This window comes from Cercospora kikuchii (genome assembly GCF_019650295.1).
Source record: "Cercospora kikuchii DNA, contig_00005, whole genome shotgun sequence".
Lineage (NCBI taxonomy): Eukaryota > Fungi > Ascomycota > Dothideomycetes > Mycosphaerellales > Mycosphaerellaceae > Cercospora > Cercospora kikuchii.
In genome coordinates this window covers 3,079,153-3,104,700 of record NW_025408586.1, presented here as the reverse complement: position 1 = coordinate 3,104,700, position 25,548 = coordinate 3,079,153, and the positions used below count along the sequence as shown (strand labels likewise).

At 52.7% G+C, this 25,548-nt stretch overlaps 11 protein-coding genes across 11 annotated transcripts; 7 read left to right on the top strand and 4 right to left on the bottom strand.

The window, feature by feature from the left end:
• Window positions 1-154: 154 nt before the first annotated feature.
• CKM354_000894100 (uncharacterized protein) lies at window positions 155-1,150 on the top strand (the record flags this gene model as incomplete). The annotated part of the gene is made up of 1 exon (XM_044804340.1): window positions 155-1,150. The coding sequence occupies one exon, from the start codon at window positions 155-157 to the stop codon at window positions 1,148-1,150; it is 996 nt and encodes a 331-aa protein (XP_044660275.1).
• Window positions 1,151-1,632: 482 nt separating this feature from the next.
• On the top strand, window positions 1,633-2,781 carry CKM354_000894000 (uncharacterized protein; the record flags this gene model as incomplete). Its single annotated transcript, XM_044804339.1, has 4 exons — window positions 1,633-1,984; window positions 2,038-2,227; window positions 2,275-2,381; window positions 2,432-2,781. The coding sequence occupies 4 exons, from the start codon at window positions 1,633-1,635 to the stop codon at window positions 2,779-2,781; spliced, it is 999 nt and encodes a 332-aa protein (XP_044660274.1).
• A 984-nt stretch (window positions 2,782-3,765) lies between these two features.
• On the top strand, window positions 3,766-4,407 carry CKM354_000893900 (uncharacterized protein; the record flags this gene model as incomplete). The annotated part of the gene is made up of 1 exon (XM_044804338.1): window positions 3,766-4,407. The coding sequence occupies one exon, from the start codon at window positions 3,766-3,768 to the stop codon at window positions 4,405-4,407; it is 642 nt and encodes a 213-aa protein (XP_044660273.1).
• A 2,225-nt stretch (window positions 4,408-6,632) lies between these two features.
• On the top strand, window positions 6,633-7,491 carry CKM354_000893800 (uncharacterized protein; the record flags this gene model as incomplete). The annotated part of the gene is made up of 2 exons (XM_044804337.1): window positions 6,633-6,819; window positions 6,881-7,491. 2 exons carry the CDS (start codon window positions 6,633-6,635, stop codon window positions 7,489-7,491), a joined length of 798 nt encoding a protein of 265 aa, XP_044660272.1.
• Window positions 7,492-8,236: 745 nt separating this feature from the next.
• On the bottom strand, window positions 8,237-9,452 carry CKM354_000893700 (uncharacterized protein; the record flags this gene model as incomplete). The annotated part of the gene is made up of 2 exons (XM_044804336.1): window positions 8,237-9,258; window positions 9,308-9,452. The coding sequence occupies 2 exons, from the start codon at window positions 9,450-9,452 to the stop codon at window positions 8,237-8,239; spliced, it is 1,167 nt and encodes a 388-aa protein (XP_044660271.1).
• A 3,119-nt stretch (window positions 9,453-12,571) lies between these two features.
• Window positions 12,572-14,521, bottom strand: CKM354_000893600 (uncharacterized protein; the record flags this gene model as incomplete). The annotated part of the gene is made up of 3 exons (XM_044804335.1): window positions 12,572-12,621; window positions 12,691-13,901; window positions 13,956-14,521. The coding sequence occupies 3 exons, from the start codon at window positions 14,519-14,521 to the stop codon at window positions 12,572-12,574; spliced, it is 1,827 nt and encodes a 608-aa protein (XP_044660270.1).
• Window positions 14,522-16,085: 1,564 nt separating this feature from the next.
• CKM354_000893500 (uncharacterized protein) lies at window positions 16,086-17,213 on the top strand (the record flags this gene model as incomplete). The annotated part of the gene is made up of 1 exon (XM_044804334.1): window positions 16,086-17,213. One exon carries the CDS (start codon window positions 16,086-16,088, stop codon window positions 17,211-17,213), a length of 1,128 nt encoding a protein of 375 aa, XP_044660269.1.
• Window positions 17,214-17,610: 397 nt separating this feature from the next.
• CKM354_000893400 (uncharacterized protein) lies at window positions 17,611-18,657 on the top strand (the record flags this gene model as incomplete). Its single annotated transcript, XM_044804333.1, has 1 exon — window positions 17,611-18,657. The coding sequence occupies one exon, from the start codon at window positions 17,611-17,613 to the stop codon at window positions 18,655-18,657; it is 1,047 nt and encodes a 348-aa protein (XP_044660268.1).
• A 215-nt stretch (window positions 18,658-18,872) lies between these two features.
• CKM354_000893300 (uncharacterized protein) lies at window positions 18,873-20,216 on the top strand (the record flags this gene model as incomplete). The annotated part of the gene is made up of 1 exon (XM_044804332.1): window positions 18,873-20,216. The coding sequence occupies one exon, from the start codon at window positions 18,873-18,875 to the stop codon at window positions 20,214-20,216; it is 1,344 nt and encodes a 447-aa protein (XP_044660267.1).
• Window positions 20,217-20,723: 507 nt separating this feature from the next.
• Window positions 20,724-22,295, bottom strand: CKM354_000893200 (uncharacterized protein; the record flags this gene model as incomplete). Its single annotated transcript, XM_044804331.1, has 5 exons — window positions 20,724-20,824; window positions 20,882-20,983; window positions 21,032-21,139; window positions 21,197-22,156; window positions 22,226-22,295. 5 exons carry the CDS (start codon window positions 22,293-22,295, stop codon window positions 20,724-20,726), a joined length of 1,341 nt encoding a protein of 446 aa, XP_044660266.1.
• Window positions 22,296-24,691: 2,396 nt separating this feature from the next.
• On the bottom strand, window positions 24,692-25,462 carry CKM354_000893100 (uncharacterized protein; the record flags this gene model as incomplete). The annotated part of the gene is made up of 2 exons (XM_044804330.1): window positions 24,692-25,370; window positions 25,425-25,462. 2 exons carry the CDS (start codon window positions 25,460-25,462, stop codon window positions 24,692-24,694), a joined length of 717 nt encoding a protein of 238 aa, XP_044660265.1.
• Between the last annotated feature and the right edge of the window lie 86 nt (window positions 25,463-25,548).

The window sequence follows — 25,548 nt, the reverse complement described above, 5'->3', positions numbered from 1 at the left end:
TGAAGCCGAACAGGCATTACCATGAAGCAGTATATTATGCATGGGCGCGCAGCATCCATCTCAACGACTCATCCTGCACAATAATTCCTACTACGCCAATCCACCTGCACCTCAAAACTCCCCCGAAAACGAACGAAATCGACACAACGACAAAATGGCCACTCGATACGAAGCTTCTCACGAGAACCCCACTGGACCGGGCGATCAACGTCCAACAGCACTTCAAATCATCAATGATGAGAAGCTTCAAGGCAAATGGTCCGACAAGACAATCCTAATCACAGGGTGTTCCTCTGGTATCGGAATCGAAACTGCGAAAGCACTTCACGAGACTGGCGCAACACTCTACCTCACAGCCCGTGACTTAAACAAGGCGAAGACAGCACTTGGCAGCCTCGTAGACTCTGACCGTGTCCACCTGCTCGAGCTTGACCTCAACTCTCTGGCCAGCGTGCGAAAGGCTGCAGAAACCTTCCTTGCCCAGCCCAAGAAGCTCAACATCTTGATTGCCAACGCAGGAATCATGGCAGCACCAGAAGGCCGCACAGCAGACGGCTTCGAATTACAATTCGGCACGAACCATCTCGCCCATTTCCTCTTCATACAGCTCCTGCTTCCTACGCTCAAAGCGTCAGCAACACCACAATCCGGCTCCCGAGTTGTGATTCTCGCCTCCTCCGCTCACCGACGCGCAGGCATCAATTTCGAAGACTTCACTTTCTCCGGCAACTACCAGCCATGGATCGCCTACGGCCAAAGCAAAACCGCAAACATCTACACCGCCTCCGAGCTCGAACGACGATTCGGCGGAGACGGTGTGCACGCCTACGCAGTCCATCCAGGGTTGATCATGACGGGCCTCATGCAATTTGTCGACCAGGCGACCATGGATGAATGGTCGAAAGATCCGGTCATCCCCACTCTCTTGAAGAGTCCGGAGCAAGGCGCTGCAACTACAGTCTGGGCAGCTACTGCTGGAGCTTTGGAGGGCAATGGCGGGGTGTATCTTGAGGAGTGCCAGATTTCGAGGCCAGTACAGCCGGACTTCAAGGAGTATCATTTTGGCTACGCAGAGCATGCATTCGATGAGGAGAAGGAGAAGCTTTTGTGGGAGAAGTCGTTGGAGTTGGTGAAGCCTTGGCTGAACTGAGAGTTGGACTTTTTCGGTGAAGATCAGAAGTGGTCAGACTGCGAGGAAATTGCATCGAGGGAAGATCAGATTGCGCTGCGATATAGAGGCCTTGGAGTAGTGACCTATAGCACGAGCAGTGGTTAACGAGTAGTTAACCTCTGCAAATTCAGGTTTTACGACTCAGTCGAAGAGGCTGCTAACTCGATCGGGACCCCAGGCTGCTACTTTCGAAGTCTCAAGCCGCATTCATGTTGTTGTCGCCAGTCAGGCAACGAAGGACATCTCCTCATATGACTTGTTCACTTAGCGCGCGTTAGCGCGAGACGAGCTGCAGGGACTGCGTCCTCCCGCGCGCCTTCCATGTGAAGACAAACGTAACAAGTGCTCGAAGACACTTTCTGAACTTCACTCAACTTCTGTCACCCTCCTTCTGCAACAGTGCCTCCGCTCCGCTCGATCGCACGAAGACTCAACATCCGCCCTCCACTTCATTGCCCAAGATGTTTCTAAACGCCATACCACAGCTGCAAGTCCACATCATGGTGCAGCAAGAGCAGCTCACCGAATACAACGACGAGAACGTCCCGCTCACGATAGATCACGCCACCAAGTACATCGAGGCGGAAGAAGGACGCAACTTTGCCGTGAGTGTGAGAACAAACCCGCAAATGGCAAGATTGCAACAGAATTGTGTCGCGGCACACATCTTTTTCGACGGCAAGTACGTTGGAGGCTCTCTCCTCGAGACCGGCCGCAGAAATGCGTCCCAGTGGATGATGCGGGATTGCTACGAGCGAAACACTGCTTCGGGCTCCATGTCGGAGAAATACTGCTTCGCAAGTCTCCAGACGAGTAAGTCACATCAATGGAGAGATGCCCATCACTTGATGCTGACATCTGGCCAGACGACAATCCCGTTGGCACGGCCAAGCTGGCTGATTACAAGGATCTCGGCGAGGTTGAAGTGCGTTGCTACTGGGTCCGCAAGACCGCCGGCACGCACATGAACGACGCCAACTCCACTGCCTCCCGAGACGTAGCAGCAAGCATACCCGAAAAGTGCTTGAAAGGCCGAGCAATCTCTAGCCGTGCAAGGTATGGATCACATCGTGACGCATGAGGACACAGCTAATCGTTGCCAGCCTGGGTGCAGTGGAACAGCGCGCCAACAAAGTCATCTACGCCAACCTCAAGTATCCGTACTCCACCACGCCGTTTGCGAAGTTCACCTTCAAATGCCGGTCGCGTCGTGAGTTGAGGCATGGTTTTTACTTCTTTCATTTCCTAATTCAATCATAGGGGACCTTCAGCTCGAAGATATCATCCCACGAACCCCTTCGCCTGCCCCACTCGAGCAGCGTGACCCCAACAGCTTGACACTTGAAGAGTCGAGGGAGCTCTTGCGGCGGCTACTTCAGCGCGAACAACAGCGTGGACAACAGCAGCTGATCGAGGTCAAAAAAGAAGGTCAGAAGATCAAGAAGGAGTGTCAGCAGAGCAATAAGCGTGCCCGCTCTGCGACAATCGAGGCCAGCGCCCATGGTGAAGATGAAGGAGAAATTGTTGTTACTGGAGAAGGCCCTGCCCGCAAGCGTGGACGTCAGTCCACGGACTCTAGCGTCGACATCGTCGACCTGACCGAGGATTAGCGGTTGATCTTTTCACCGCAAAGGCAGATGTTTGTTTCGATGGATGCGTCATTCAACAGCGATACCCGGAACTTTCGATTTCATTGCTGTCGGGATGCACTTACAAGACGGAGTGGTGCAAGGAATGGCGGGATTGGCGTGGAGACTCATTATCTCGACGAACTCGCGGCGTTACTTCTGGCACTACACAAGACTGCGATCCTCCAAAGCTCTCTCTTCACAGCTTGTCTTTCCATATTCGAAATTTGCGCTGGCGAATGCTCGAAGTCAGACCTTCAAGCTGCTGGAAGCACGATTAGGTTGGTTCCGGGGCCTTTGCTTCGTCCTGACTGAAAGACGCTTGGCAAGTATGTTTGCTCCTGATATTATAAGCAAACAGCTCGCAATTGTACATAAGCCGGCAGAAGTTCCTCAGCTAAGTCAACTTCAACCTCAATGATTCCACTGACTATGGGAAAGTTTAAGTCCACGGGACCTCTTTTCCAGAATGTGTTTATCACTCAATACTGCAGATTGCACGAGCTGTTCGCACGAAAGCACCACATGTGCGGGCACGGACCCAAGCTCAGCGGATTATGAAGATGCGATCCACTGCATTGCCTACACATTCACGCAAAATGCTCGTGAAAGCGATAGCACATGCACGAAACTGCCAGTTCAGCGTGCTTCATTGCTCTTTCGACCCACTATGAGCAAAGCCAACAACAAAATACGCCACAAATTCACCCCGAACGCCTGTGAAAGTCGAAACACATGCAAAATATATTCACTCGCCTGGCCCGTGCATGGATTTGCACATGCTCTCCACAGATATTCACCTTATACTCGAACTGCAAGCCCTCAACAGTCCACCAAGCCATCCTCCATTCCAACAACGCATATTATCAGCAATCCAACTTCGTCAGCACCAAGCAGCCCGCACACTCACAACCTTCCGCAAGAGCAACACCTACATTATCAACTTCTCCATCAAACACTATAACAATGCCTCCGACTGTAGCCTACGACTCCCACCCTATCATGCGCCTCATAATCCGTATCTGTCGCGAGAACTTCGACGGACTGACCGGCCACCAACGATTGGCCATCTTTAACGACATATTTCAGCCGCAACTTCTCGCCATGGGCTTCACGAACGGACAAATTCCCTACTTCGACAGCTTAGACAGTCAATGGCGTGACCGGCTGCGGACTGCTCGCAACAGAGAGAGATGGACAACATTTCTCCAAGACCCGGAGGAAATGACAGCAGAAGAACTCTGGGCGTACATCTGGTTGTACGAGGTCGTTCGCCTGACTGCTGATCGACTCGGGTGTGGAGAGCCGAGTACGGAGTTGGTGAAGTGGGAAGGAGTCGACTTCATCCCACAATTCAACATCGAGAATGAAGTCTGGGATGAGATGATAGAGATTCGGGCAGGAAGCGAGCAGACAGTCGTGAATGCTCGATCGAGTAGCGGGAGTTCCATCGGCTTCAGGATCGACTTGCCGGGTGAGTGGGCTGGTGTTGATGGGCACTTCATAGTGGCGAGGCCGGTTGATCCCGGGAGTGAATCGGAGGACGAAGACGAGGAAAGCGAGGGAGAAGAGAGTGATGAGGATGAGGACAGTGGTGACGATGAGTGAGTACAATGGAGCAACGGCATCGAGAGAACATGTACACTATGCATAGATCATCGCAGTGACACATGAAAGTAATGAATTCAGCTTTTTCTACGAACCTAGATCCTCTATCACAGCCTGCCTCTGAAAAAGTAAGAAGCAACAATGCTGTCCAGTAAAACTTCGCTGAGCAAGCATGCCCATTCGAGAATTGCGAGACAAGATGTTGCAGGAGTAGGATACATAGGAGAAGATGTCCGAAGTGATGAGAGGGAACTAATTGTGTAGACTCATCTAATGCAAGAAACGACCAAGTCCAATACTGTCCTCTACAACCATGGACCCTCTTCATAGATCTGTCGCCTAAAAGTAGGAGGTAACAGTGCTGTCCAGTCAAGCTTCGTCGGGCAAGGATAGTTATGCTACAATAGCGAAACAACGTGTGTACGAGTCGTCTATGGAGGAGAAGATGGCCTGAGTAGTGAGAGGAAATAACTCAGTAATGCAAAAGATGGCTAAGTCTAGCACTGTTCTCTACAAATATCGATCCTCCATATCAATCTGCCTCCGAAAAGCGAGAAGTAGCAGTGCTGTCTAGTAAAGCTTCGCCGAGCTAGTAGAGTCGTTCCAGAATTGCGAGACACAGTACATTGGAGTAGGCTACAGAGAAGGTAATGTCCTAAGTGAGAAGATGCTACGAATAGTATGGACTTTTATGTTCGGCAATGCGAGAAGTATAAGTCCCACACTGTCCTCTACAACTATCGATCTACTATATTAATCTGTCTCCAAAAGGTAAGATGCAACAGTGCTGTCTAGAAGAGCTTTGCCGCGCAAGCACAGCCATTGTATAATAGCGAGACCAAATCTATGTCAGGAGGAAAGATGGGCTAAGTGAAGACAGAGAACGGACTGCAGGCGTACTGTCGCAACAAATTAAGAACCAAATAAGTCCAACACTGTCCTCTACAAATACTGGTGATCTTTACAGGCTGTTGTTCTGAAAAGTTGGCTAGAACGATGCTAGTGACTGGAGTCTCGCCGAGCAAGCACAGCGGTCTTAGAACTGCGAGACTAGATCGACCGAAAACAGTAAAGAGGGTGCCCAAGTGATCAGAGAGAACGAATAGTGTAGAAATCTCAACGCAAGATAATGAACTCAATGCTATTCCCCACTGCTAGAATTCCTTCCATCCGCCGTCGCTCCATCGAACGGAGGTCCGACGGTGCTATTGATTGAAGCTTCTATGAGCAAGCATAGCGGTTCCTAAACTGTGAGATTGTATCGAAAGAGGTATCTGGCAGTTCAAACACAGGGCGAATAGATCAGAGAGAACGAACAGATTAAACACATTGTCGCAAGTCAGTGAGCACCTGGTTCTCTCCACCGTTATTAGTACTTCGCTCTGCCATCACTCCAGAAGAGGAGCGGCAAACAGGGCTATTGGTGAAAGCTTTGCTGAGCAAGCATGGCGGTCCCAGGGTAACGAGATCAGGACCATTAATTTCTCGCTCTCGTTATTATTCCAGAAATCGAGCGGCGAACAGTGCTATCCGATCAATCTTTGCCGAGCACAGGCGGGTATCGCAAAAGCAACGAGAATAGAATAAAGTGGGATCAGAAAACAGGTGCGAAGTCCCGGACATGACCATTTGGCAGTTCGCGTGCAGAACTATGACGGCTCGCTCCATGAAAGGTCATTTGCAGTAATATCGTCCGCCAATCACCCGGCGTTCACAGAATGCCTTCTACTAACGCGATTCGAGAGACGTGTACGAACAATTGGTTCAGAAGCTGAAACTGGTGCAAGGAAAACGCGGGCGTTCTTGTGCTACATTGCACTCTGAAACACTTCCCGCCGAGCACTTCAGCTCCTTGTGCCTCTGTCCAGCTGGTAGGACGGCGAAGCCCACGACTTGATACAAAGTGCAGCACTCAGTCCTCGGCATGCACAACAAAGGGTGTACCGCAATCAAGGAGGTATTGTTCGTTGCCTTCCTGCCTTGTCTTTCCCGTTTAGGCAAGTACGTCGCAGAAGTTTGCTTGCAGCCTTGCATAAAGCTCCCACATCCACAATTCCCCTTCACAACTTTTTCTTCCGGCTCGGACTCGAACAAACACACCTTCACGGCGGGCATCGTGCGCATCTACAAGGAAGTCACTCGCTTTGCACTGCTCTTCTCTGGCAGAAGAGCGCCACTCATTTCCAACAAGACACTCATTCTCGACACACACGAGAAGTAGCGAAATGCACTTCCCACTCGCCCTCGCCACCATGGCGCTCTTCCTGGCGACCATCTCCGCCCACATGCAACTCTTCTTCCCCGCCCCCTTCAACGCCTCCAACAACCCGCACCGCACCTCCACCACAGCCGACCCCTACCTCGAGTTCCCCTACAACTGCTGCGGCAACAAAGACAGATGGAAGCACCCTTGTAAGTCCACCCTCCAAACCTCTCAAACCCAACTCACACCCCTGACACCTCTTCCCTCTAGGCCGCGGCTACCAATCCCTCCTCTTCACCCCCGACGGCGCACCAACCGCAACCTGGCGCGCCGGCAGCCCTGCAAACTTCACCCTCTGGGGTCCCACCCCCTACGGCGGAAACCACTACGGCGGCAGCTGCCAAATCGGCTTCTCCACCGACAACGGCACAACCTTCCACGTCGCAACCTCCTACGAAGGAAACTGTCCACATCGAGACAAAGGCATCGGACCCTCAGGCCAAAATTTCGAATTCCTGGTTCCAAACGATCTCGAACCGGGAATTCAGCTCTTCGCTTGGATTTGGTATAATCGCGGACAAGAATTGAATATGAATTGTGCGGCTGTGGAGATTATTGTTCCACCTGAAGAAGCGCCGTCGATTGGGTATGCTCGAGACATTACTTCTGTGCCTTTCAACGACCGCCCACTCATGTTCGTCGCCGACAACGGAAACGATTGCGAAACACCGCATTCAACAGCCGAACTCAAATTCCCCGAACCAGGTCCCGAAGTCGTGATCGGTGATGGCGTGTACCCATTTGAACTGCCGCAAGGCGCGTGCGGACAGAAAGAAATGCTAGCGAAGCAGGGTTATCACGTTGGAGAGTATGAGTACTGATCGATGAGAGATGATCACGTAGCTTGAAAGGTTCATGCACCTGCCGCAGAAGGAATGCGAGTCGATGAGAACTTCGCATTAGAGTAACGAGGATCTCTGAAAGGTTTCGAGAGCATGCTGAGCATGAATCGATGCCTACAAAGAGCGCGCGTGGTTTTTGTTATCTGAGGCCGAAACCCGAAATGAAAATTTCTGATTTTGTGATGTTCGCTCCTCTCTGCGAAGCTCCCGTCCTTCTTTGGTAATGTCACGTGTATCAAGTTAAGCCAGACATCGCCCAGGATTGGCGGGAGCTGTGCTGCTCTGTGCTGCTGCTCCAAGTCCCGAGCCGGCGCCGTCTTCCGTCTTGGGAAACCTTGTGTGCAAGAATGCGCGAGTGGCTTCTACATATGCAACAGACGACCAGAAAGAGAATGAATTGGCACGACAACGACAAAAAACGTTTTCTGAAGACAACAACACGACTGTGGTCATTTGATAATCGGGTATAGACAATCATATCTCATAGTCATTCATACATTACAGCATCCTCGTCTTCCTCTCTTCCTCTCACCATCTCCTCATAAACATGCAATATCGCGCGCAAAAATTGTTTTGGTATCTGTCGAACCGAAAATCTCGGTTGAAGAGAGTATTCCTGATCCTGATTCTTGATCCTTTTGCTGGCAGCGAAACCTGCCATTCCATCTATGATGCTTCATATGTCCAACGAGCGGCTGGGGTATGTAAAAGGAAGAGAAGCTTTTTACATGTTGGCAGCGAAGCCAGCAGCGCCGAAGAGGACGGCGGCGGCGACGACACCAGTAGCACGAGGTGCAGCACCCTCGGATGAGGAGACGGCGTTCTCGCTAGATGGAGGAGTGTAGCCTGCAGCGACATCGTCGTTGGTTGGGATCGGGGCTCCAGTAGCGGTGGGGACACCGGAAGTGTATGGGACATCTCCCTCATCGGTGGCGCCCTCGAATTGGACAACAGCATCGTCGCTGGCTGGGTCTGGCTGGGCGGTGCCGTTGGGGTTGAGGACAGAGTCGATGACGTGGACGACACCATTGGCGATGAGGACATCGGCGGCAATAACGCGTGCAGCGTTGACGAACACGGCGCCATCGATGATGGTGATGTTGACAGAGCCACCAGTGGTCTCGACGGAGGTGTTGGTGAGGTTGCTGGAGTAGGCAACAGTTCCGTTGATGACGTGGTATCCGAGAATGGCAGTGGCATCCGCAACGCTCAAGTTTGCGAGGGCAGAAGAAATGTCATCGAAAGCCTCGGTGGTTGGTGCGAAGACGGTGATCTGCTCAGACGCGGCAAGTGGCTCAGTCAGGTTCGTGGCATTGAGGGCGCCAGCAAGAGCGGTAAGGTTGGCGGCAACAGCAGTCTGGTAGACATCGATTGGAAGGGTCAGCACGCTGTCGATGATGTGGACAACGCTGCCGTTGGCGATTTGCACATCAGCAGTGGTGACGTTGGAGCGTGCACCAGCACCGGAGATGACCACAACATTCTCGCCCTCGCGGCGGACACCGACGACCTGTCCTTCTGGAAGCGAGGTGTAGGTCTCGTTGGTGAGAAGAGTGGGAGCGAAAGTTGGAGTCTCAGAGATGTTGGCTGAGAGAACTGATGCGTTCACCACATGGTAGGTGAGGAGGGCTGCAATGACATCTGGTGTGCCTTGTAGCGACTCGAGAACCTGAGCAGCAGCCTCGAGGGCAGAGTTGCTAGGTGCGAAGATGGTGATGTTGCTGGCGCCAGCGAGTGTCGCAACGACTGCTGGATGTCAGTAAGTGCATCTGTAAGAACATTCGCTAGTACTCACGATCTGGGAAGCCCTGGAGAACGGTGTTCAACGACGACAGATCTTCCGTGGTGCTGAGGGCGTCGGCGAGAGCGGGCGGCGCTGCTGCATCCTGTGCTGATACCAGAGCAGCGGCTGCTGCGAAGAGGAGGTTCTTGAACTGCATATCTGCTGTTGACTGGCACTGACAGAGGTCGAGAAGAAGGTGATGAAGCTCGAACAGGAAGCCGGGAAGTGGGATATAAGGACTTACATACGGCCGCACACAGCCTCTTATTTGCTCTGTGGTCGAACAAGCCCGAGCACGATCCAACTGACGTGGGCCGGGATGCAGTATACCGCGCAGAGGCGCGAACTTGAAGGAAGCTCGTCGCCCGTTCCGGCATGTTCATTGGAGCCATGCATGTGCACAGCCAGGACCATGCCCGCGCCCAGCACCCCAATGGATCTAGGTTGCGCTACTGTTTGCGAGCATCTGTGTGGACGCCGCAGTCGCCGGCAAGTTTTGCCCGGGCTCTGAGGCAGATGGCTGGAGGCTCAATGTCTGACTCCAGCATGGCACTCGTTTGTTGCACCGCATGTCAACGAGGTCGCTGCTCGCTTGCAGTGCACCGCCTCAATCGTGCCATGATGCACTTACCGCGTGAAGCTGTATGGAGATCAGCTCCGGTATGCAGACGCGTGCGGGAGGTGTGAGGAAGACAGGCGCGTATGTCTATGACGATGTGGAGCGATGTCGAAGTCAGATCTACTCCGCAGAATGGTGCTTGGCGTGCAGCGGAAACGACCAACCGAAACACATCTTGGCGACATGCCCAGCGACTCCGGGTCGTCCTTCCCAGTAATGCATCGAACAAGGTCCGCGGACTGACGCGGCCTTTGTTGATGTTGTGTGATCTGGCGATGAAATCTCATCATCGTCGCGGTGAGTTGTGGTTCGAAGCACATACCAAGCTCGCCTCTGGCCTGGTCCATGGGCGCTGCCAAGCGGACGGGTGAGCGTTCCTCGCAGCGTCTGCCCCAAGACCATTGAAGATCCGAGTCGCAGAGCTGTACTGCAGCTCCATTGCGCGTCCCGTGCAGGAATGGCGAGCGGCCAAGACGAACAACGTGCTGGGTGCCGCACTACCACCAAGACGGCAAGTCGTGTCTCGTGAAAGTTGGAAGGCGGGCGGGCATGCGCTGTCCGGCAATGGTTGTCGTGCATCGGTGGTGATGCCTGCAGGCCAAGCCGTCGCTGTGGCGATGAGTATACTTTTCTGTGATGTGAGCAGCGTGAGAACTCTGATTTCTGTGCTCGCCTCAGTCGCGAAGTGGAACGGTTAGCGCAGCGGATATAGTGCCAGCAGGGGACTGCGAATCTGCCAGGAGCGCTTAGCGACGCCGCCTGCTATCGCGAAAGATGGCATTGGTATGAGGTCGGCGACTTATGATCCCACACGGCGCAAACTGGCCGCATATTCATGGCGCCGCGGAGAGCTGTTGGCTGGGCACGCGGTCGAGTACGAGCAGGACCGATGCGCTGCTGGACGATCGAGATGGCAAATGTCGTGATTTTTAATCCAACTCGCCCGCTGCAGCCCGCATCCTTCGACTGCTGTCTTGTGTTTGACGGATAAAGTCTTCGGGAAAGTCGCTTGAAGTGGAAGTCGGACTGGAATGGCCACACGTGGCTGCCCGCGGCAGAACCTCGTACCTTCGGAAAGTCGCCGCTGACTTGCTCGTCTCACTCATCCAGAGACCAGAGCGACAAAGCAGAGATGTGCAAGAACAGAATACAGCAGAAGAGGTGTCGTCGACAGTGGCAGAAGTGGTCTCCCTTATGACTGGCCGAAGCGCTCCACCGTCCTCGGCAGTGAGGGAGCCGAGATAAACAAATACGCGGCGGCATCCACCGCAAGCAGACTGATCTCAGCCTGACGCGTTGCGCAAGGGACCACCTCTGACCTCTGACTGCCTTACTAAACGGACAGCGGCCAGCATTGCGAGCCGATTCTCACCAGGACGCGTATTCATCTCATCCGCCTTGGAGACGAGCACGGCACGGACTGCCAACAGAGCTTCAGCAGTCTTGTTGCGACCGCAGCTCTACATGGGTCGGCAGCGCCTGAGGACGAATTACAGCTGCGTAGAACAAGCCTGAGACGACTGCACAATACTCGTACCGCGCAGCGATATTCCGCTCGCGCAAGCCTGCGCGATCCGGTGGCCTGGCCCGGTCTTCTGGCGGCACGAACAGAGTTGGCATTCAAGGAAGCAAGCAGCCTAAGACCGCTTCAGACAGAGATTCGTGACCACACGCGCACCACATATGACAGACGCCTCTTCACATGTCCAACTCTCATACAAAGAATCCAGCTCGCACAGCTGTCGTACATGATGTGAAGTGCCTCACACTAATGGCCATGCGCCACATTTAGTTTCCTGCCCTCAAAGAACGAGAATCAGGCATCAAGTATACTGCATCTCTCCTAGAACTCACTCTTCGATCAACCCATATATCAACCTCCAACACATGAAATTCATCTCTCAAAAGCTCCTCTCCCATCCTCCCAATCCACATCAACCTCAACACCAAAAACCATGCTCCTCTCCCTCCTCCCTCTCCTCATCTCTCCCACAACCTTCACCCCCCTCCCCCCTCTTCCTCACAACATTCTACTCCGGAATCCACTGCACCGGCCTCCGAGCCGGCGACTTCACCGGCCCCAACAACCTCCCCAACCAACAAACCAATCCCGAAATTCCCGCAACCTATAAAACCTGTCTCCCCATCCCTTACCCAGGAATCACAAGCGCTGCAATGTTTCAGAGCGTGAATTTAAATCACACATCATCATATGAAAATGGAAGCAATAGCAGCAACAGCAGTCAGTATGTATTTCGATTACATGCTGATTCGCACTGTCGGGATAATAATGTTGTGGGAGAGGAGGAGAGGTGGGGTGGGGGACGTGAGTTGACTTTCTTATGATTAATTTGGTTTGGCTTGAAGGCGGGGAGTTTTGCTGACGATTTCAGGTTTCGGGAATGCGACGAGGTATTGCGTGCGGACAAGCACAGTGCCGGGCGCGGTTGCTTGGAGCGTGAGAGTGCGAGGTTATTTGGGATGAAAGGAAGAGCGCATTCGAATATGCTGAAATGTGCGAGTAGAATCAATCGGATCAAATTCAAATTGGTATCACTATCATCAGCATAAAACATCGCTCCATCGCACATAACTCGTCGGTCTCGTGATCATCGAGCGTAAAGACATGCTAGCATAGCAAGGCGCCAGCTCAGAAATTACTTCCTCTCACTCCTCCCAGGCGATTTGATCCCATTGGCGAGAACAACTGTGTACGCGAATTGTCAGCAAAAAAACCCGCCAAAAGGTAATTTGAGCATAGCACAGCACGACTTACTCCCAAATAACATCAACGTCACAGTCGGCAAAATCCAAGGCCCCAACACAAAATCGATAACCCTATCCGTCAAGACCATAGTCGACAACAACGTCAACGTCAGCCCAATCAGTGTCGTGACAGTCAATCTCCACCAAAGCGCCTTCGCCTGTCGTCCTCGATTCAACCACGCCAGAGCCGCGAGCAACATCACGGCCAGCCCGATCGAGACGAAGAAGTAAGTAAAGGTCAGCGAAAACACAGTCCAACCCGCGTCGATATTTTCTCCAGCCTGTTGTTGCCAGTACTCGGGCGGGTAAGCGGTAAAATTGATAGGCGTGAGAGCGTATTCAAGCGCTCTGTCTTGCGTCTCGTATGTATCTCGAGGGTAGAAGCCAGCGATTTTGAAAACGGTAGAGTAGAGGACGCCAGCGACCCAAAAGAAAGCATTCCCGGCAGCTACCAGGTCTTCGGTTCCGTTGGCGATGGCTGGTGTGGCAGATACTTCGATCTGACCGAGATACCCGATGCCTTGTGTTGTGCTGAGGAAGCTGGTACTTCGTTGGAGTTGTATGGGAATCAACTCGTTGGCAGTTGCGTTGAGGCGTGCGGCTACATCAGCGAATTCCTGTGCTGTGGCTGTTGAGCTGTTCAAGAATAGAGGAAGGTTTCCAAAGACTTCCACGCTCAGGGACTTAAATTTGACGGCGGCGGCGTTCCACATGATGCTTTGTGATACGCCTTCGACAGCCAGGACCAGAGATAGATGGAGAGGGAAGTGGAGAGCGGACCAAATTTGCGTGCGGATCGGTCCAGAGTATTCCTCATTCTGAAAGTCAAAGTAGATCATGTAGATAAAGTAGAGGATCAGGACTGCGCAGAAGATTGATGCGCCGACAGATCCGGAGAATGCGAATACTCCGTCTGAGTACGCAATGTACTGGCAAGCTTTGGCTGTTGCAATTGCTCCTTCTCCGAGAATGATTAAAGTCAGCAGAGACATTCGCTCTACCAGGTGAGTGCCTTCGAAGGATAAGTTGCGGTATCTCATGGAGATGCCGGTTATGATGATGGTCTCCAGGACGGCCATGCCGTACCAGGTCCAGTATGTGTGGTTGTCTCCGTTGGCATCCACCACCAGTAGGCCCCAGAATAGTCCGAGATAGACCATTGCGGCGACAAAGTATGTAAGAGCGACGAACACGATTGGCAACCGGCTTTTCTTGTATTCTCTGCGCGGTGCTGCGTCAGTTGCACGCAAGATTTGACGATGCGTTGGGACTCACCTGGCAAAGCACAGAGCTTGGAGATATTGCAGGACCAGCACAAGCCGACTAATCATGAGTGCAATTGTCATGCCTTGGAAGTAGTTCAGATTTGGTGTCTCCGGCGTGTCGTCGTTCGATTCTTCGCCAGGATTGAATTTTGGGCCGCAGACAGCGAAGACGATCAGAACGAGCAGCTGGACGGCTTTGCACACTCTTTCGAATGCAGAGTCCATTGCAAGTCGCACATCGTACAATGAAACTTGATACCAGGTGAACCAGAGCAGACAGAAGAAACCAATGTACTGTCGGAGACTGTCGCCATCGTTGATCTCGTGGACGTATGTGAAAACAGTCAAGTTCGCGACGAAAAACAGGTCGTAGAAGAGCTCCGAATGCGAAGCCTGGGCGAAGCGCCGAAATGCCGGTTTGGAGATCGTATCGCTCCTCTCGATCTTGGGTTTGCCTGGATGAGATTCTTCGTCGCTGCTGTGTGGGTGGTGCTCATGATGGTGGTACTTCTGCTCGCCAGGCTGCACGAACGGACTCCGTATCAGTGGAAGATGACTACCTTCGCCCTCCGTCATGATGGCCGAGAAAATGCTTGTTCTGCGAGAGAAACAGCAAAGTCACCCAAGGCGAATCCTTGTGTAACATACTTATTGCGCCTGAGAGTCTGGCGGATTCAGCCATGACGGTACGTGCCTTGCCTATGGGACGCCTTTAATGATCGGCGAGGGAGCAGTCGAACCTTGAGCAAGAACCAACACGGCCAACGCAGAGGGACTCATGTTCACCGTCGAATTGCTTGCTATCGACTGGCAGGAGGAATGCAGACGGCTGGCCTAATGCAAGTCGATATATGAACAATGCTCATACCACATTGTTTCCGGCCTGTGAGAGCCTGTCAGAGGAGGTGAAAAACAAAGTTGCGCTGCGCCACTACGCCATGCCGCAGCGATTGTTGGCCAGTCGAGCAGTATTTTGGGTCGAAGGATCAACAGCGTGCAAACAAGCTCGGAGTCAAGAGAAATCCCTCGAGAAGCGAATACGGTGGGTGGACATGCTGTTTCTTGAGCGACAGAGTGAAAGCAGAGAACGTGCACTTGAAAACCTGAAAGGTGTGTTGTTGTTGCGCGGAGGGAGCAGGAACCGGTTGGAGATTTGGACTTGGCGCCGGAGATTTGTTCCTCCCTCCTCCGCGAGCACGTTTTGCACGATGCGTCCTTCAATGACCGAGCAACGTGAAGACACAGCACAGAGAGAGACATGATGCCCGTCCTGAACAAGATACCTGCCAGAGAGCTGCACAATGCCAGACCTGAGCCTGCACGAACTCCCTCGTGCGTCTTGCTCTGGAGCTTTGCGCTCCTGTGGTCGAGACGATCATTCCCTCGCAGGAGACTGCCCTAAGAGCAAATGCACGAAAGCCCTGATGGAAGGCTGCCACTCGTGGACAAGCCGACCAGATGTGCACCACTTCGTGGAAAAGAGACGATACCGTACTTCTGCAGCTGGAGCACGGTTTTGCAAAAAGGGAACCCTATCTAGCTCAGCTGAGATCTAATTTCACCACAGATTACTAAGGGAATAACGGGGACTTGTATCTCTTTTTCTTGCCCGGATCTGGCTTAGCCAGCCGCTCGAGTACGCGCAACGTATCGACGGCAAGCCATCTGCGCCCGCTGTGCTCTCGCCCTCAAAGAAGAATTTAGGCACGATCCGTCGAGCGCTACTGTGAGAGGGGCCGCCGCATCTGTCAAGTTCGTGGCGCACACGCCCCCCGCCAGCTTTTCTGCGCGGATTCTGTAGTACTTGTCCGTTTGTGCCATCAAGAGCGAACTTCTCGAGGTTGGTGAACAGTGTCATGCGCTGCACAGCGTCCAGCTATGTCGTAAAAGGTCGAATGCCATTGCTAACAACCATGCAGGCAGAGTGAGGCGTGGCCGCGCCTATACCTCTCGCTGATATGACCCAAAAAGCATATGGCGCGACGGAAGTGGAAAGGCGGCTTGAGGGCTCAGGAACTATTGAACGCCACCAGAGTTTACATCTGGGCGTATGGGCTGACCGTCGAAGAAGCGATATGCCGGCCGTATGGCTTGCGACGGAGCCGCGTTGAGCTACCTTGACCTTTCCATACCGGCGACCATGCAAGCGCAATCCCAGCTCGTGGCACTACTGCTTGCCTTGCTACTCTTCTGCAGCCATGTATCTGCGTCAGGATATCAGAGGACGTACACCAAGACGATAACGAAGCACAAGAATGTCACGACCTGCAAGAAGACGACAACCATCACCAAAACTAGCACGTACACTCAGCCTGGTAAAGCCGTAACAACTACAAAGACCGATACTACAACGCCGGTCACAACGATAATCACCACGAGCACCATTATCGAACCAGCTCTTTCGACAACGGTCACAACAACAGTCACCTCGGGAACGACTACAGTCGCGGCGCCTTCGGGTTTCCAAGGCGTACGTGAGAGCCTACCCCAAGCTACTTATGACCCATCTTTGCTTGCAGACGGCGGTGGTCCAAGTGAAAAGAAGAAACGAGAGGCCATAGCTGAACTCTTCGAGCGGGAGAAGTGGACTGAGGAGAAGTGGTGGAAACGCAACAACTATTATGGCGCCAAAACTAAGACTATCTATACCACAAAGACCCAGACTGTTCGGAGTACCAAGACTACTACGAAAACGTCGACACAGACTGTCCAGGGCTCTCCAACGAGCACTGCAACAGTAACAACGACTAGCACAGCATCGACTAGCACAGTCACCATCACCACAACCACCAATATCATCCCGCCTGTTATCACAAAGACAACGACAGAGACAACATTCGTCGCGACCACATACGCAGCCTGCGCATCAAGCAACATAGCCAATGCAGTCATCGAGGACGAGGAAACACTTCCAATTCGACGCTTCGGTTTCACTGCGGACAGTACTGCAATGGATAACTCAGTCGTACTAGGCGACGATGTCGAAGACGGCATTGCTTGCTGCAATCTATTCTTCGCCATGCCGTTCGCGTCTGATCCCGAGAACGAGAACGGAACTGGACGACCAGCCTCTCAGGGCGTTTTCATTTGGGATTCAGACAGTCAGATGTGTGTCGGCTACTATCATTCTGTGTACAATTGTACCATGCAAGCCGGAGATCCGATGAATAGACAGACCGTCGTGTCTAACGAGCGTCCTGGGCTGGAGGGACTGGTTGTAGGCAACGGACAGTGTGGTTTCATTGATGGAAATGAATTTGGTAGTTAAGTTGAGTGGATCCCAACTGTATGTCTTATGTGTGGATGTGCATTAGTTGATCGCATGTGTACGGCTTAGACATTTCATACACATATGGCCGACTCTTGCAATAGTGCATTGTGATTTGCCGCTGCGGACTCACACTGAGTCTTGCCCTCGCTGCTGGCCCTTCTCACTTCCTTTGCCATGGGTCTGCCGCGACATACCCCGCGCAGCAATAGGAGGTGTAAGTTTGGTGGCTGTATGTAGTGCAGAAACGGTACCGAGGTTCCAAGACTCCGAATTAGGGTACGGCTCTGGGATGTAATAATGTCTCAATTTACTGCCGCTGATATCATGGTGCTAACGCCAGAATTGCTTCGTTCACCCTCGACACAACTTTCTGCTGGCCGCAGCCGCCATTGGCATGCGCACGAGACGCCATGTTCTGCTGCTACTAGCCTTAGTTCTTACCGTCGTGCTATACATCAGCCTCCGTGGCACGAGTCAAGACGTTCGGCACACAAGCGCAGACATCAGCCGATCTAGCAAGGTCAAAAATAATGCCTACGTGATCTTCCTCTCCTCAGACATCGTGGACGAAGCTGGCGACCAAGACCTAGAAGACGACACATATTGGATCGCCGCTCGAATCCTAGTGTACCAATTACTCTACGCCCCTGAGACCCGTACGCGCCGCAACTATGAAGTTGTAGTAGCAACAACGCCTACCGTCTCCGCTGCGAAACGTCAGCGACTCCGTCAAGATGGCGCCAAAGTCGTTGAAATCGAAGACGTCGATGCCGGCTGGGTCCAGACCAACCAAACAAATTGGAAAAGTGTAATGGCGAAATTCCGACTCTGGCAAATGACCCAGTACGAACGCGTCATGCTCCTCGATGCTGATATCGTATTGCAAGAATGCATGGACGCAGCATTCGACGAGGAAGCCGTACGAACAAGGCGCACGATCGTGCCTGCAGATTACAAGCCAATGAAGAACGAAGCAAGTTTACCAAACGACTATGCGTTCGCAGCGACTGCACGATTACACGTCAATGGCTTCAACTACCCACCTCTCAGCAAAGACGATTTCATGGAGAATGGCGACGCATTGAATGCAGGCTTCATCATCCTCAAACCCGACCAAGCCATGTTCGAGTACTATACCTCACTCACGCGGGTTGATCGGTATTTGCCCAATGGCGAGCAACTTTTTAAGAGGATTTGGTCGGAGCAGGCGCTTTTGAATTATACGCATCGACGCAATGGGCCTATGCCGTGGGGAGAACTTGATCCGACTTGGATGTTGTTGGTGCCGAGGGTGGAGCATATTGTGAAAGGTAGACCGAAGGCTTTGCATCAGAAATGGTGGAAGCCTATGTCGCATGGGATTGGGCCTTGGTTGTTGCCGTGGAAGGGAAGGATGGATGGATTTTGGGAGGGAAGGGAGTATGAGAGAAGCGGAGGATAAGAAATGCGTGTTTGTGTACTGGGCACCCCGTAGCACGCCAAGAGGGTTATCGAGGGTAATCGTGTCCACGCCAATGTCTCATACGACCGTTACCAACGCCGCAACTGTCTATTCAAATCCACAACGACTGCAGAATTCGTGCACGACTGCATACACGCGATGCTGATGGTCCTCGCAATGTGATGACACACGGGTATTGAGCGGCCAGGCTCGTCATGTTACAGCGCAAACGACGCGTCGCGACTGCGCTTTTACTCACTCTGTGCATTCTTGGAGTGTACTTCTGGAGCCGCGCCAAGGCTGTGCGAACAAACTCACAATGGTTGACAGGAGCCCACGATTATGGGTACCATGGCGAACAGGTCGAGGGCGATGGAAAACTACGCCATCTTCTGATACCAGCCACAGAAGTCTCCAATGAGACCTGCAAGCTACTGGCCTCGGCCGTCATTCTAGACTACCCTGGACCTGTCATCCTTGGACTGCCGGAGAAACGCACCTTGGCAGGAATCTCTGCCGGTAGAGCAAGGCAGCTGGAGGAGAGAATCTTCAAGCTTGTTGTGGTACTGGAATACCTAGAGTCCCTTCCTCGCTCGGCTGATCAAGATCTTGCCTTAATGCTTGATGCATTCGATGTCTGGTTGCTTCTTCCTCCACAGCTTGTCGAGCTACGCTACCGCAGAGTCCTACAAGAGAGTAATGCTCGCCTAGCCGCCAGGGGCATTCTGGGCTTGGACAGCGGAGGCCGTGCTGTTCGCTCGAGCATTGTGTTCGGCGCCGATCAAAGTTGCTACCCAGACGAGACACGTCCCTATTGTAGCTGTGTGCCGGATTCACCTCTGCGCGACCCGAACTCTGATACGCCGACGAAAGAGGGAAGTGCCGCGCACGCGAAGTGGGCAAACACAGGCGTGTACATGGGCCCGGTCGACAATCTGAGGGCATTGTTACGCAGCGGTCTGAAGCTGAGCGAGAGTGGCTATCGACCAGATTATGAGTGGCGTTTTGAAGACCAAGGCACTACTCAAGACGTCTGGGCTGAGCAAGAACGAGCACGCACACGGCTTGCGGGCGGGAATGCTACGCTGAAAGTGCCGGACGTTCAACATGTGTCAGAATTTCTGCAATCAACTGGCGATTCTGTCGAGCACGGCATCACGATCGACTATGAGGGGCAGGTCACCCAACAAGCATGGAGCTCCATGCATTCCATTCTCTGGACAACTTACGATTCCATCAGAGACAAGCTCAGAGATCCACTCGACGATTTCAAGGATCTGCCGCAGCCATTTGGCGGCGACACAGGCCAGACTTGGGGAGGGACCAAGATCGGTGCGAATTTGGCAACCAAGCACGCGTTTCCGATATTCCACATGACAGCGCACAAGGGTCTCCGATGGCAGCTTTGGCCTAAGATGTGGTTTCACAAGCATGGCAAGACAGTGCTTGGTCAGAAGAGCGCGAAAGTTGTTCTTTGGTCTAGGGATGGGACGAAGACTGAGCGCAAGTCGTGGGAGGACATTTGCTTCCAGTATAAGCTCTTTCCCGACCATTCGTGAACGCGCAGAATTCGTTCGCCGTCACTCCTGGACAGGCCCGATCTCAAGTTCAGCGCTGGCAGAGCAAGGCGGCATACTGGTTCAGAACAAGTCGACTGCAAGATCTCGCGTAGGGGCGCTTTTTGGTCACGGGAAGGGATCCGAAATCTTGCCTCTTTACATCTGCGCGAGGATTGTCCTTCTCATCACGTTCTTCGAAGGAGCATTCAAGAGAAGTAACTGCGCAACAGTTTGAAGCAATGCGCGCCAGGAAGGTGGACGCCATTGGCGTCAGATACATCAATACACTGTGAAGCTGAAGAAAGATTCTTGTTGAGCAGCAAATCTTAGCTGCTTTGTCGCAGATTGACAATATACCCGCCATGCGAATCAACTCTTACGCATCTGACGCCGTGGTTGGTGTTGGGAAGCAGAAGTCTGTTCGCAAGTCTTGAACGCCACATCTGGCCAATAAGTCATTGACTTCATGGACGATATCTACTGATTCGAAGCCGGAAAGTCACGCCTTCATGCTTGCTTTGCCAACTCGGACAGGGCGGCGATTGCGCCCTCGTTAGTCGACACAGGGCCGAATGTTGCAGCCTTCTGGCCTTCAGGACTCGTTGGAACTGTTCACGGAGTCAGCATAAGTCACAGAATGGCAGATGGGATGGTTATGAGCACACCAGATGAAGTCTCATCGGTGGTGGTGAGTTGCTCGGACGGGGAGGCTGACAGTGGAGCGAAAGGTGGTCCGTCGTTCGAATCCGTGGACTGCTGGCTAGCATCTGTGATCTTGTCAATCAAGTCCTACACGAAAGTCGACGAAAACGGACCGCCTGCATTATCCTCCATGGTGTGCATCTCGCCCAAGCTACCGGTGACGTTCTCCAGAAGTCCGGTGACAGTGTTGACTACACCTCCTACAGGGCTGGATTGACGTCCTGATATCCTTTGATTAGCACGTATCCCACAGTTATTTCGCAATGCAATTGACTCACGGCCCACAGTAGGAAGGCGTCCACCAAGGACACCTGGAAGCTGACCAACAGTAGAGCCAGCTGTGTCAAGGACAGGGCCGCCAGCCCCGGAGACTGTATCAAGGACAGGACCGGTAGCCTTGAAGACTGGGCCTCCTGCTGACGAGGCTGTGTCCAGGACAGGATCCAAGATTTCTTCAACAGCTTCCACTTGGCGCTTCCCAGAGACGACAGAAGTCACTGTACCAACGACCTGGCCGCCAGTGCTCAGGACAGGTGCAGCGGCCTCATTAACAACAGGTCCAGCAGTTGTGGTAACTGTGCCGGCAAGAGGAGCGACCAAATCGGTGACTTGATCGAGCTGGCGTTTTTCAAGCACGCCGGAAGCAGTGCCGACGAGTGGGTTGTCAGTCACGGCATCAAGTGACGCACCCTTGAGGGCGCCGGAAACGGTATCCAAGACTGGCTTGACAGCTCCATTCACAGCCTCAAGCTGACGCTTTCCAAGTAGACCAGAGACCGGCTCTACTACTGGCTGGATAAGTGGATTGCCAGTTACGGCATCGAGTGGAGCTCCTTCAAGGGCGCCAGAGACGGTATCCACGACAGGCTTGACAGCTCCGTTGACAGCCTCGAGCTGACGTTTCTCAAGCACACCGGAAACAGAACCGACAAGTGGGTTGCCAGTCACGGCGTCGAGCGAGGCGCCTTGAAGTGCTCCGGAGACGGTGTCCAGGACAGGCTTCACAGCTACATTGACAGCTTCGAGCTGACGCTTTCCCAGCGCGCCAGAAACAGTGTCCGTGACCGGGCGAGTGGCTGACGACACTGTGCCGACGAGAGGGCTGACTAGGCCTGTGACGGCATCAAGCTGACGCCTTCCGAGAACCCCAGAGACACTGTCAACCACGGGACCAGTTGCGGAGGTGGCTGTGTTCAGGACTGGGCTGACCACTCCTGTCACAGTCTCCAATTGTGGCACTGATGGTCAGGTTAGAATCGACCCAGCTCCTTGCATCTGCCCTGTTGGTCTGAAAATATTCCACATACCTTGCACAATTGGCGCAGCATGGACGCCCAGCGCGACCAAAGAGCAGAGAACGCAAGATGTGGTCTTCATTGTGTAAAAGAGTGACAGGTGCCGAAGCTGATTCAAAAGAGGGACAAGAGAGTTTTCCACAAACAAACAGATGGAGCAGAGGCAGGCAGTTGATGGGGAGAATCGAAGTAACTGGGGACAGTAAAGGGTTTTACATCGCCTCGCTCCTGGTTGATCTACCTGACTCTACACAGCTACGGCCCCAGAGACTGCAGCATACGTCCTCTCATCAGCCCTTCATCAGCGACCTGCATGAAGTGAGATCTTACACTTCGCACTCCACAACGCTCATCACGACTCGAAAAACGCAAGTGCGGTGCAACGATATACATCAATATCACCCTGTTAGTCTATTGACTTCCATCACTGCGTTGCTCACCCCTTCGCTTGGGACACTCCCCAATGACTCCCTTGACGAGGAATCTTCTCCGCACGAATGACAGCTCTGGGGAACATAGCTAGCGCTTTCACACCACCTACAAGTGATGCCCATTTCAATCTTCTAGCTGACAATCGTCATTACTGAGCGGTTTCGGATTCCAGCGCTAGTGAGGATCCTACATCATGTCACCGCGCGAAAATACGTACGACTCTTTCTCACTCTTGGCAATCGCCGGTCGGCCAAACTCTGCTCGATTTAGCCACTGCGATCAGCATAGCTTGTAAGCGAGGCAGCTTGCCATGTGGACTGGCGTACATGGTCAGCTGCAAAGGGTGCAACATTCTCAGCTGCTTTTCGACGTTGATATGAAGAAATCTCTGGGAAACAGTTCAGTCTTTACGTGTATGATCTCCTGGAGCATTTTTGGGTGCATCTCTCGAAATGAGATCTCCTTCATGACTCGCTCTGTGACGGGGAATACCGCTGACGTTGACGTTGACCCGAGCGCGCGGAAGGAAGACGCCGATCACGGGCCGGGTGCAAAAGCGTCTGAAGTCAGCAACGGTCAAGGACATCACTTGTCAGTCGCGCAAAATCTGGGGAACACTTCACGCCGGATCAAGCACTTGTAAATTGGGCGACCAGGATGTCCTCATATGAAAGATAGGGCATGCGAGGGAGATGTGGAGGGATTGCAGTAGCGAAAGCTTGATTGATGTTGTTGTGAAGATTTATTGCTGGATTGGCTCTAGTACCTTACGGGCCGAAATGCCACATGCTTCCCCTTCTCATGACGTTGATCTTGCTTTTGCGCTTACGAGTACTTCAGTCTCCTGTCTATCGGTTGCTAGTGTGCTAACTTCCTCCTACTGCTGGACGTCATGCTCTCACTTCCGATAGACCAAGCTATTGAGATTTAGATACAAGAACAATCTTGCACCTTGTCGATTGTTATCGAAGCTTCTGTTGTCTTCTCAAGCTTCAAGACCAAGCGTTCAAGGCAGTCGTTAGCTCCAGATCTATATCGAGATCCAGATCTGCCTTCGTCGCGGACTGGCACTGATTGCCCCGTTGTCGAAACCACACTTAAAAATTTACCGGATGCATACCTGCATTTATCAGAAGCTTCGCTATTGCCTTTCATCTGCTCCATCTCCATTGTCGTCGGAAAGTTTGCAGTTGTAATAAAGATTCACCGAGCACGTAGAGTTCAACGTCAGCATGTGTCGTGGAAATTTCGCTCCAGAACATATGAGATTTCATTAGTTGAGACTTGGTCGAGAACGATCTTAGAGTTGTGATATCTTAATGTGATGAGATTCATCGATCGTGTAGTGGAGATGGAGGCTGGATTTGGGTGCTATGAAGTGGAGCAACGAATGTCCATCATCGCAAGATTTTTCGAATTGGTAGACAAACGGTGAGCAGTGAACATTGGAAGCTCCTGAGTGCGACTCGATGGGCCCGGGTCTGTAGCCCGGTGGGGATTGTGCAAGTCATATAGCATTAGGAGTCGGCGTAGGGCAGCGACATGGCCCTCTCCTGATAAGGCGTCAAGTGCAGTGCTTTTGAGGAATGCTCTCTGCAGATCCGCGTGATATGGATCCTAGCTGCGGGCGTGGAGCGAAACGTGTTGTGTTGGGACTGCGAACGAAGCAAACCGAGAGACTGAAAGGCTCACACGCAGGACGGAGCTGAGATAGGACTGATAGGTCAAGCTCACCAAGGACGTATTATATGGTTTCCCTACTGATGGCTTCACAGAACTATCTGTGTCCTTTTTGCGCTCTAGGAGCTTCAATCTTCCTTGTTCCATCACTGAATTTCAGCCTTACAGGGGTAGTCCGTGGTGTCTACAACTGTACACTTGAGCTGAATATGCGACTGGCTCCGTATGGTCATAGAGTGGCCTATCATCATCAACAAGTACGCTCCGTTTTCTCGTCTACAGAGCCCCAGTGACAGAATGGAAGCCAATCCTCATCGAGTCTCACGCGTTCATGATCCCGTTCCGCCTGAGTGCCGTCTCTTGGCTTCAAGATTTCGTCTTGCGTTTGATATGCGCCGTGCTCTCTGGTGGGCAGCGCACATCCTTCTCGTGCTGGTGGTACTGGCACAAATCCATGGCCAGGATCTCATCGAAGGACATGTATTTGCTCGTATCCCTGTTGTAAGACAACTTGAGCATGTCCCATAGAGCATCGGCTGGAAAGTTTTGTCTCTGTTCGTCTTTCACTTGAAGACCAGAAGCGACAGCAATGTAGAAGATGATGAATCGGCGGAGTGGGGAGTCCGGAGTTGTGTTGCCGTAAACGAATTTTAGTCGATTGATGGGCACCTCCCAGCGCACGGCGATGAGCTCTCGAAGAGCATTGATACACCGATTTGCAAGCAACGGCACTTCACGCTTGTCGGCCAGAACCCACAAACGAATGATGGACTGCCACTGCCCGCCTCCGGTCTCGGCCTCGTGGTTGAGAGGCAATTGTCTAGTGTAGAGCCAGGCGACGAAATGCTTGAAAGTCCCTGGGTCGTCCTCTGCCAGATCTACTGCTCCGCGGAATGCTTCGGCGAATTGGCCGTTCAAGCAGGCGTCGAAGTAGCCGGAATAGAAGCACAGGACTCCTTTGTGCACTTTGAAAGTGTTTGTGCCCTCGACGGCGTCCTCAGTCTTGACACCGACGTTGATGGTGATGATTTTGTCGAACGCCTCGCTGTTTCAATTCAGTTGCAAAGGCCGCGAAGAGATTCGGGAGGGCGATACTTACGGCGGCGGGTACTTGTCTGGCGTCGACGGTGGCGCCATTTTTGAAGTGCTCTGGCTTGTTGATTCTGGTGCGCGGGATTCCTCAACGTAATTGCGTGGTGGCGCTGGTCGCCATGTGGTGCTGC